This window comes from Mesoplodon bidens, assembly GCF_964165515.1.
Source record: "Mesoplodon bidens genome assembly, chromosome: 8".
NCBI classification, from domain to species: Eukaryota; Metazoa; Chordata; class Mammalia; order Artiodactyla; family Ziphiidae; genus Mesoplodon; species Mesoplodon bidens.
In genome coordinates this window covers 68106151-68116980 of record NC_138165.1, presented here as the reverse complement: position 1 = coordinate 68116980, position 10830 = coordinate 68106151, and the positions used below count along the sequence as shown (strand labels likewise).

Here is a 10830-nt window from a genome sequence, read left to right as displayed (position 1 = left end):
GGTGATTTTTGGTTCTTACTCGGCCCATTCGTTTAAGTGGGAGCAGGGCATTTAAGTGTGGTGGTGCCAGAAGTATTTAATTGAAATGGGACGTGTTGAAGGGAAAAGCTAGACTGAGGGGTACAGCTGCGTGGAGAGTTGACCTCCTCTGGAATACTTCTCTGGAGATTCTAGCTCCAAAGCGAAAATTCACAGTTTCTTGAATTTCTTCTATGAAGAAAAGTGAGGATAATACATTACTTACCTAATCTTACCCTATAATCTCTCCTTTCTCTGAATTTCTCCTAGGCTTAATGTATCCCACACATATGTATATGCTCTGGCTTATATTTCTTGTTTCATGTAAATTTCTTTTCTTCGTGTCTACACGTGTTCCTTGGAGGCAGTGGGTATGCCTTTCACTTACTTTGTGTCATCCTCTCCCTCCAGTGCTTAGTGCAGTGCAGGGTTCCTGATCACTGATGAGTAATTGTAAACCATTGACTCACCTGTGTTGTGTAGAACAGCCATTCTGATTCTGGGTAGACTCAAGGTAGCAAACGTATTGGGTTATGTGGAACACTCGGAGGTCATTAAGATCTTGGCAAGCGTGAGTGTGGCATGAAAGTTCATGAATAACGCTCTTGAATGGCAGTTGCAACTGGAACTACCAAATTCCCTGAAAAGCTGGTTTAGGGGTAATAATACCGCCATCTACTTTTACGTAGTTCTTTGCAACTCAGAACTTAGTTAATAATATATTACTTGTTTTAATGTCACTAAACCCTGTCCAGTGGTCAGGGCAAAACTCTGTTCTCAAATGAGAAAATTGGAGTGCACAGAGATAAAGGACTTTGTGTTTACAAAATGGGTGAGTGGCAGAGCTGATGTCTGGAGCGAGGCTTTTTGCATCCAAATACAGTGTCCTTCCCATTACTCCACACTAGCATAGTGGACTGCTTTTTTACATAATAAAACTCTCTGGGACAAGAAGGACCTGCAGATGTGTTTCTCTAAATAAGAGAGATGGAGAGATAAGGAGACGACCTTAATTCAAAGTATGATGCATTTGTCAAATAGTTTCTTCACCTGGACATTTAACGGTCCCCTTCCAGAATCTGGGTAAAGAAACAGAATGTAGCAAGGGGACAAGAATGAGTCCTCCTTAGTAAAAACAAAGGGTTAAAATTTGTTCCTTTGAAAGTTTAAGGTGGACAAGGATCCTGAATTATCTAGACACCAAAAACTAGGCTGAAAGTCTGTATTTCCTCCCTTTAGGGAAAAAGTGAAGGGGTGTGTGTCTGGGGAAAAGGGTAGGGAGGGGAGAATAAGTCTCTTTCCTTCTAACAGGCTTTCTTTAAAAAAAAAAAAGGGAAAGAGAAACAAACGTTTGTTTCTGTGATTAAGCCCCATTTATGTTTAAAACATAAATGAAATAGGGACTGTTCAAGGCACTGAGGCGCGTGTTCTGATTTGGTTGTTTACTATCAATCAGACCGTTGCTTGGCAGACACTGGATGGTTATGAGCCTGAACAAGCTGAAAAGGGGCAGGAAAAGAAGTGGAGGCAGCATTCTTCCTATTTAAAGCTGCATCGCTTGAAAAAAGTTTTCGCAGACTGTGCCGGAGCTGGTGCTGAAAAAGGGGGTTTTCAGAGGCTGCCCTGGGGCTGGTGCTGAAAGAAGAGCCCACAGCTGACTTCATGGTGCTACAATAACCTTAGAATCTACTTTTCACTCCCAGGAGGACCCACATGTCTAATATTTAGACATGATGGCAAATTGGGTGGAAGCAAGACCTATCCTTATTCTTACTATTTTATTAGGGCAATTTGTCTCAATAAAAGCCCAGGAAGAAGATGAGGATGGTGAGTTTGCCGTTTGCTTTCCTTGTGGTGTTTATTGCATAGTTTGGGAAATAAGTGGAATGTTAAGCCTCAGGAAGAGCATGAAGACGAGGCTCTGATTTGAAGTTGAGAAGGGGGCTGACAGATTTGCACCTGGGAAACAGCTCGGAAGACAATCGGGATGTTTGTAAATCCGGAGCTTCCACATCTGCGGTTCGAAGAGTACACTATTGAATATTTCTGGGAAAGCCTAGGATAAGTCCTTTTGCCTGAATGTGGAGAGTGGGAAGTTTAAAAGAAAAGGAGAGTGCTTAAAACAGCATTAAAGGCACTTTTAGTTAGAGGAGTTCTGTTCTGTGGGCTGGAGTTTTCAGAGCAAGGAGAAGTCGCAGCAGAAGCAGGGTAGGGTGGAGTCTTTTTTGTACTGAACTTCAGCTGCTTCATAAAATTCTTTGTTTAGAAAAACCTCTGCAGCCAGTCTGATAACTGATTTTTTCTTTGTCTTTGGCTCCTTATTTTTCTCTCTTGACAGACTTCTACGTCTTTCCCATTTTCATTTGTGATCTTACAGTCACTTTTGCTTTCTGAGAGACAGTCTCGTTTCTTTCCCCATGGCAGAAGTTGATAGAAGCCAGATTTCTTATTTTCCCACCCTACTGACTTGATTATCAGGACAGTGGTGGTCCCCTGTTGGATGGCGGAAGGCAGGAAATCCACATGCCTTATATAATTTATTTATCAAGGAGTATTTTATTGGCATTATTCATTAGACACAAGTTTCCTTTCTTTTCTTCTTTTAAAATGTGAGACAAATCTTGACTGGTTACCGATTCTTTTTCCTTTGAAATTTGCATATGTTAGGGTTGGGTTCTGTGGTATGTTAAGCAAAAATGCATGGCTGCTATAAAATATAAGAAAATATTTAAATGGGTTCCACTGATTATTAAATCCTTCCCCTCCAGGCCTGGAGTTTCAAATACGGACATGTACTGTTTCATAATAGGCCATTATAGATTTTCATAACAATTTATCATCAAACTCAAGCTTTTAAAACTTACCATATTTATTAAACTTTTGTTATTGTCTTTCATATATATTTTTGTGTATATATTCACATATGTATGGGTGTATATATATATTTTAATACCTGCTTCTGTGTATTTTTGCTCTGTAAATGTTCATAGAATTAATATAGAGGCCACGAGGTCTAAAAAACATTTAAAAAGTGAAAATAAGAATCTGGGATGAATACCCAACAATCTGTCTGGAGTGCCATAGAGGGGGCACTTTCTAAAATCTTGGATCTTTTTATGTTACTTTTTATGTTTTTGAAAATGAGACAATTTATAAAAGATGAAACTTCTTGAGCTTCCTTGTAATGTTGTGAAAAGCATGTACAGTTTGGAAGGGTTGGGGAGATAATTTAATAGGAAGTAGAAGTCAGGAAAGGGGAGAAATAAAATACAGAAAAATTACAATAGAAATAGAAAAATCTGAATATAAAAGAAGTAGTTGACTCCCCTCCCCCACCAAAGCAACCAACAACTTTCTTTTAAAACTTAATTAACACAACTTTCCTTGTTAATATATTTTAAAATAAATAACTTACATTTATAAAGTATGAAAATAATTGAATATGTAAATAAATGTTTCCTAAAGCATATGGAGTAGGCCATATGTTAAAAGACTTTCTCAAATAGTTGTAATTGCGTTGTAGGTGTTTCTGAAAAATGAGCAGAGTTCAATTTTCCTTAATACTAATTTACATAAATGTTAGGAATGTGAGGCTTGATGCAAAAAGTCCCTGATTCCATACCAACTCTGCTCCCCCCAGTATAACCAAACAGCATAGAAACAGGAATTCCAAACATTATATTTTACAGAAAAAGGGTAATTGCTTTCATACGTATTATAAAAAATAAATTCCTCAGTTTTATTACTCAAGCTAAGAGAATATATGTAATAAAAATTCAAAAGCAAAAGAAAATAGTTATGGTCCTAATTAAAGTTGATGTAGAAAAGAATTCCAGAATCCAGAATATTCAGAGCTACATAACTTGTATTTACTTACCATGCATATTTTGGTTTAAGTGATATTGTGTGGTACTTGGCAATACTTTATTTTCCCTGTTCAGGCTTGTCACAAGCTTAATAGAAGTGTCAGAATTTTGAAACTCCATGTGATTTTAAGTTTGGGGAAGAGTAAGTTCAGGTAAATGTTTTAAACTAAAGAAATATCTAAGGCACACATGCAAAACAAGTATGTTTTTCAAATTTTAGCTCTAAGTCATATAATGTGGTATTGATTTTGTGTACAAATGTGTCCCCTTTGAATGTGGAGGCCTATTATCATATGGAAGTACATATTTATGAGCTTTTATTTTTTTGTTTTCAGGACTTCAAGGTATATTTTTCTCCTGTTTGACTGTGATTATTTTTATTGGAAATTTAAAACATATTTTACTTAATTACACAGTACCTGTCTGATAAAAATACTTATGAATGATAAAAGAAAGTAAATAAGCTTTAGGCTGTTTAGGCCAAAATCATTACTACTTCTCACTAAATTTTAAGAACTGAATTGATTTTTTAAATTCATAAAAATGAGAAAGTTTGAGAGTTGGGCTAACTTTAGTTGAGAGTACTAAGTAAAAATAAGTAACAAAAATGAGTTAAGGTGACAAAATCAGCTTTTCATGAGTTTTTCTGTGTGTATGTTTGTTAGGGGGGTGCTTTGAGAGGTTCCCCATTTGTTTTTTGTAGGAGAAAATACTAGTGCATTTACAGTAATTTTTATGTTCCTAAATAAAGTTCTAACACCTAGTGAGCTTATATACATTCTTGTTATTAGAAGTGGACATACTTAATCTTGGAAAATAATCTCTGATATGAATCATTGATTTCAACAACAGAGAAGAAATGGAGAGAAGGGAGGGTACAGAAATATACCATTTTATTTCCAGAGACTATAAATGTCAGTGCTTCTCAGAGGCACTGAGAAGGTAGGTAACATCAATAAGTGAAGCAAGCGAGTGTTTGTACGTCAACAGGGGATGGTGGGCCTGTGGAGAACTGAAGATGCATGCCCACTTGAAGACAGTCACATCTGATGTTTTCAGAAAGCGTAGCCTAAGCCAAGTCCAATATATTTGAGTGCCAGGTTTGGCTCCTGGACCATAAATTTGCAACCCTCTTGTGGCAACCCTACACTAATATCCTGGACCCAAGCCAACTTCTGATTACTAAGAGATGAGGGGCTCACAGTCCTTTCTATACCATGGTCTCCTGCATTTTTATTATATTACGTCTACCATTTATCTCACTGTTAAAATACAAATATGAAGAAACTAATGCTTAACACTCAGCAGTACTTGGATGGGATGATTTTAAAGGAGGTACAGAATACAAATACATAGCTTAACATACTTGTTCACTCATAAATTGTTTTAAACTCTTTACTACTGAAATAGATACTTTGAATCATGTAGGATATGCAAACTTTTCTTTTATAGTGGATGCTTTAATCTAGGTCTACCTGCATATAGCAGAATGCAGTAGTTTAAACAAAAAAAAAAGTGTTTTTTTTTCCTTATATAAAATAAGCTTCTAGTTAGGTAGTGAAAGGCTGGTATACCAGCTCTACAAAGTCATCAGGGATTCAATTTTTTTCTAGATCTCTCATATCCCTAGGGTACAGTCCTTGATGTTATGTTCCTAGACAGCTGCTGGAATCCCAGCCATTATATTTACTTTCCTGGCATCTGGATAGAGAATGGGAGACAAAGGCTGTGATTCCCTCTTTTTTAATCGAGACTATTAAGTCATCATATCGTTTCAACTTACTTGGAAGTTGGCTAGAATTTAGTCATATGGTCATACAAAGTTACAAGGACTGCTGGGAAATGCAGTCTTAGCTGGATAGCACTGGCAGTGTCCTCTACTGAATAGAGTTATGCTATGAAGGATATAAAAGGGAGAATAACTATTAGGAGGCAACTATAATCCCAGCCACAATGAGCATAATTGTCAACTAGTGGAATAGATCTGGTTTCAATGGACAGAATATAGTTGAGTAACCTGATTTACCCTGGTTATTGTTCACTTCTGAGCAGACTACAAAGCCAAGAACACTGGATGGCACTTAAATACTAGGTTGTAATTCTTTGCAATTCTTTCCTTATTCTCTTCAGATAAATTTAGAAGTACCTATAACTTTTATTCAAATTAGAGCTAGGCTTTATTTTGAAGAGTATCTCTCTATATATGTAGATTGGTAGATTGATAGTTATAGTGATTTTTTTATATTGACAGATGCAGTGTATACTTTGACCATGACTCTTTAAGTTTGTTGGTAAGCGATCCACACCACAGATCAGTGTTGAGCTGGCTGCATAAAGAATCATGTGAAGAGCTTGTTGCCAGTCTAGATTCTAGGCTCCCTTTGTTTCCAGATATCCTGATTTGGTAGATTTGGATGGGATCTGGGAAGCTTTCAGGTGATTCTGATTCATGCTGGTGAACCACTGTATTAAATCTCTACCTAACACTCTTGTCTTGATACGACACCATTTGGCTTCCTGTTCTAAGGCTACACACTGTGACATTGGCAATAGCTTGCTATTCTAGTCATTCCTTTCACTTAAGGCTTTCAATTAAGGCTGCTTAATTGAAGTTTGTATATAAACCACTGCAAATTCACCATCATTTCTGGAGAAACAACTCAAGGCCCAAATCCTCCTCATGGCAGGTTAGGTGAATCATTCTACTATGCAAAGGACAGAGACTATTAAAATGTATTTCCAGGTGAATATATAGGTTTTTTTTCTCTCTTTTAATTCCTGCTCTTCACACTTCTATCATTATCAACACAGGCCTAAAACTCATTGTGTTGATCATTCTAGAAATGCACATAATGCAGTATGTAAAGTAAAAACATAAAGAGAAAGCTTTGTTTTGAGAGGAGGAGACTTAGAAGATTGAAGTCATGTTAATCTATTTTTTTCTTTTTTTGATCAAACAGCTTGCTCCTACTTGAAGGATAATTCATGCATCATCACTTAGCCTTATATGGAAATTCATTAAATATTTAAAAATGGATCAGTCACTTTTTGACTAATGTTTTTTTCTCTGAGATTACAACATTGAAAAGTTTAGATTTACGCATGAGAGATATAATGATAGTAGGAAAGAAAGACTAAAATTGTTAATTATTAATTGACCTATTGTGTACATTTTGGCAAGTTGAACAAGTTTATATAAGACAATGGAATGGTTGGAACATATGGACCGTTCAGTTTTCCTCTAAATTTCTTTCCATGTAAATTTCATGTGGCTTTTTCTAAATTTCATTTAAGGCTGAAGAACTGTTATATACAGAGTATCTATCCTTGGCATTTGCGTGAGGGGTAGTCTATCCAGTGGAAAATTTTGCCTTAAAGTTGTGACTACATTGGTGGCCTTAGTGTTTTTATTTTATTTTATTGATATGTTTACAACTAAACTCCTCAACAGAAATCAGGATGGTTCCATCTTATACTGAGTATATTCTCTAAGGAACAGTGTATCAGGGACATCACAATAGCACAAGATTTTCCTTACTCACGTGTTGCCTTCTACAGAGAAGGAAGTAATGTTAACAATATTAATAAATTAATGTTAATAAATAATGAACTTTGTCCCTATTAGCTTTCTGGTATAATGTTCAAACTCAAAAATGTTTGTATGCTTTTTAAAAAAAATTTTTAGTGTAGATCTGAGAAGGAGGAAGGACTGTCTCACACTTGGTTTCCTTTTTCCTTTCTTTTGTTTTCCTTTCTGGGTGTCTGCTCAATCAGAATTATAAATTCAGTTTCAAGATGAAACTGTATTCTCGGTGGAACCATGGCTTGCAACATAAGCATCATAGCCTTGTTGTAGTCTATATACTTTAGTAAGTAAAGTAAGCCACAGTCCAACCATCATTGGGAGAACACCTTAGTTCTGGTCCATCTCTGCTATTTAGCAGTCTTGCTACCTTTAGAGTCCTTTAACTTTACCAAACCTTTGGGTCCTCATCTGAAATTGGAGAATTTATACACACCCCTGTTAATCTGATGGGACTCTTAGGAGGGTCATTTGGGAACTTTACCTGAAGGCACTTTTAGAGCCCTTAAATGAGACACAGAAAATGATATTACAATCTGATTTCAGTCATCACAGATACAAACCTTGGTGGTATATTTTTTACTTTTGCCAAATCTTTGAATATGTTTTGAAGAAACTTCCAGATGTGTTCTCCTTCTGTACTTTGTTTGTGCTCCATCTCCTGGAGGAAGTTGCTCCATTAATCATGCTCCCTTTTCCATAACTCCAACCACTTCCTTTCTATGAGCTCTTTCCCCTTAGCCTGTAAACAAGCTCAGCTTTCTCCCAGGGTCTGTGTCTGGCTCCCACCCTCTCTTTATTCTTAGCCCAGCTGCTTTAAAGGAGCAGAACAGTTTTCTGTCTGCCTCCATGCCCTCACTCATCCCATGCATTCTGACTTTTGCCCCCTTCATTCCACTTAAGCTCTTCTGGTAATGTGTGATGTTACAGTGGGCTCCTTTCACCTACCGTTGACCACTCCAGCTTTCTTGAAAGGTGCTCTGAAGATTCTCCCTCTACCTTCCTGACCTTTCCCTCTCAGCTTCATGGGCTCCTTCTCCTTATTTATCCCTTAGCACTTTGTTTTCTCATGGATTTTGTCCACTGGTCCTTTCTGTATATTCTCTCCCCAGAGTATCTAGGGATCTTACTCACTTTCAGGGTTTTGCTTAACAGCTAATTGCTGATCATTCTCAAATCTCTCTCTCCAACCCTGACCTTCCACATCTACTTCAGAATACCTAGCTTCCCACTGGATGGTCCATAACCACTTCAAGTTCAGTGTATCCCAAACTCAATTCATTATCTTCCCTCCAAGACAGGATCATCTTTCTCATGTATTCTTTATGTCAGTTAAAGGCAAGATCATCCTACCTGGTTATTCAAGCAAAAGTCTAATCAGTCACTAAACTCTACCATTTTACCTGCTAAATATTCCTCATATATACCTCCTCTCCCTCTCTACTACAAATGCCTAAGTTTAGGCTCTCATCATCATATTACAGTATTACTACAATTTACTGCAGTAACATCTAACTTTGTCTCTTGCCTCCCATGTGACTACTTCCCACCCACCTGTAGAGACCCCCTCTGTTGCCACTGTGATATAAAACTAAAATCTGATTACCTCATTACCTTCCTTAAAATCTTCCATTGACTCCCATAACTTGAGGAAAGAATAATGTTCAAGCTCCTAAGCAAGGCATACAAGACCTTCCATGATCTGGCCCATTTCTAGAATTTTAGTCACAGTCACTATCATTCTTTGCCTCAAAATAGAAATTGCCTGTAGTTCTCACCTCTCACTACCTGCATGCACACACACGGTTCCTTTTTTTAAGTCTATTTCCCAGGTTCCACTTCATGTCATAAATTTATTTTATGTATTAGGTATATGATAGTTATTCCATGCATATATGCCAATGAATATTATTTTTGAAAATCTAAAAAAAAATCTCTCCCACTATTCATTCAAATATGAGTGAATGGATTTCAAATTCAGGATTTGCAAATTATATTTGCATATTCTTGAGCAATTTTCTTGATGGCTCTATGTCCCAGTTTTTTTGTCTATAAAATTAGAATAGTAATATTTACCTTAAATAATTATTTTGAAGACTATCATGTATATAAACTACCTACATAGTAGTATGGCTCCCAACAAATACTAGGAGGTCAACAAATGATTATTGATATCATTATCCAACATTGTTATCCAGTTGATATTATTATTCCATTACTATTTAGTAGTATAGCAATAATAATAAATGCTTATTGGGTAATTATAAGAACCAACATGTTAGATGTTATGGAAAAAATAAACAACTTTTGCTCTCAAAGAGATTAAAATTAGTGTAACACTTAAAATGCAAATTTTATTTACTGTTCTACTATGGTCATTTAGACAATACCTCAGTCTTTTCATCTAAATCTAAATAGGCTATATTGTAAGCCCATTTATAAATTTGACCCTTCAAATAGCAGAGCTTTATTGTAGCGTCTTCTTGTGTAGGTTTATATGGGAAAAAACAAAGGAAACAAAAAGCTCTTTCCACTGAATACTTTCTAATGACCCTGTGATTTGAAGCATCACTGCCGCTGTCCTGTTTCTCACCGCCACAGCATTTCATTCTCTGTAGTCGTTCCCAGGTTGTAAGCAAGCCAAGCACGATCCGTTCCATGCCCCAGTGCTACCTCATGTCTGTCTACCAGCTCTGTCTGTTTCAGAGTTTATTTTCTGAAAATATGGTAGTCATAAAAGTCTGTAGTAAAAGTTGGAAGCTTACTTTCCACACTGCATTGCCCTGTGTTGTATCTGGAATGAGAGGAATTGCTTCACTGCACAGGGATTTACAACGCAGCTCCCAGGACTATTTGGATACAGTAGAGGGAGTGACTGTCTTTTCTCAGACTTTGCAGCAAGTCTCTTCATTTTTCAAAGGCTGCTGGTTTCTTCACTCCCTTCACTCCCAGGAGATTTTTGTGAAATTGACTCCAGAAAGCAGAAACTGGTGTGAGATGTAGGCATATTCTTTATACTCACGCTTTCCTTACTTTGCTGTACTTTTCTTTCTTCTCAGTTTTTCAAACTTAAACAGAATGATGGGTTTGACTTGGCAGGAGGTGTGCACATGGAGTTTCACCAGATAATTAGTAGCTATGAATTCCTTTAATTAAATCTTTGTTATTCAATATAGCTGTTCTGTGGCTGTCAGCTCTAGAGTTTTTCATTATGGAATTTTAAAATATGGGTGCTTCCCTTAGCAAATACAATTTATTTATAGAGATTTAATATTTTCATTTTATTTATTTTTCATGTAGTATTTCTTAAATAGCAGTTATATACTTATTATTTTCTCCCGAGGGAGAAGAACCTATCAGATT

General features: G+C 36.6%; 1 protein-coding gene across 1 annotated transcript in view; it reads left to right on the top strand.

Moving 5' to 3' along the window:
• The first annotated feature begins 1547 nt into the window (after window positions 1-1547).
• Window positions 1548-10830, top strand: part of COL5A2 (collagen type V alpha 2 chain) — a 145173-nt gene continuing 135890 nt past the window's right edge. The window contains exon 1 of the mRNA XM_081241910.1: window positions 1548-1845. Within this exon, the coding sequence (XP_081098036.1) occupies window positions 1749-1845 (97 nt within the window). The 5' untranslated portion in view covers window positions 1548-1748. The remainder of the gene's footprint in view (window positions 1846-10830) is intronic.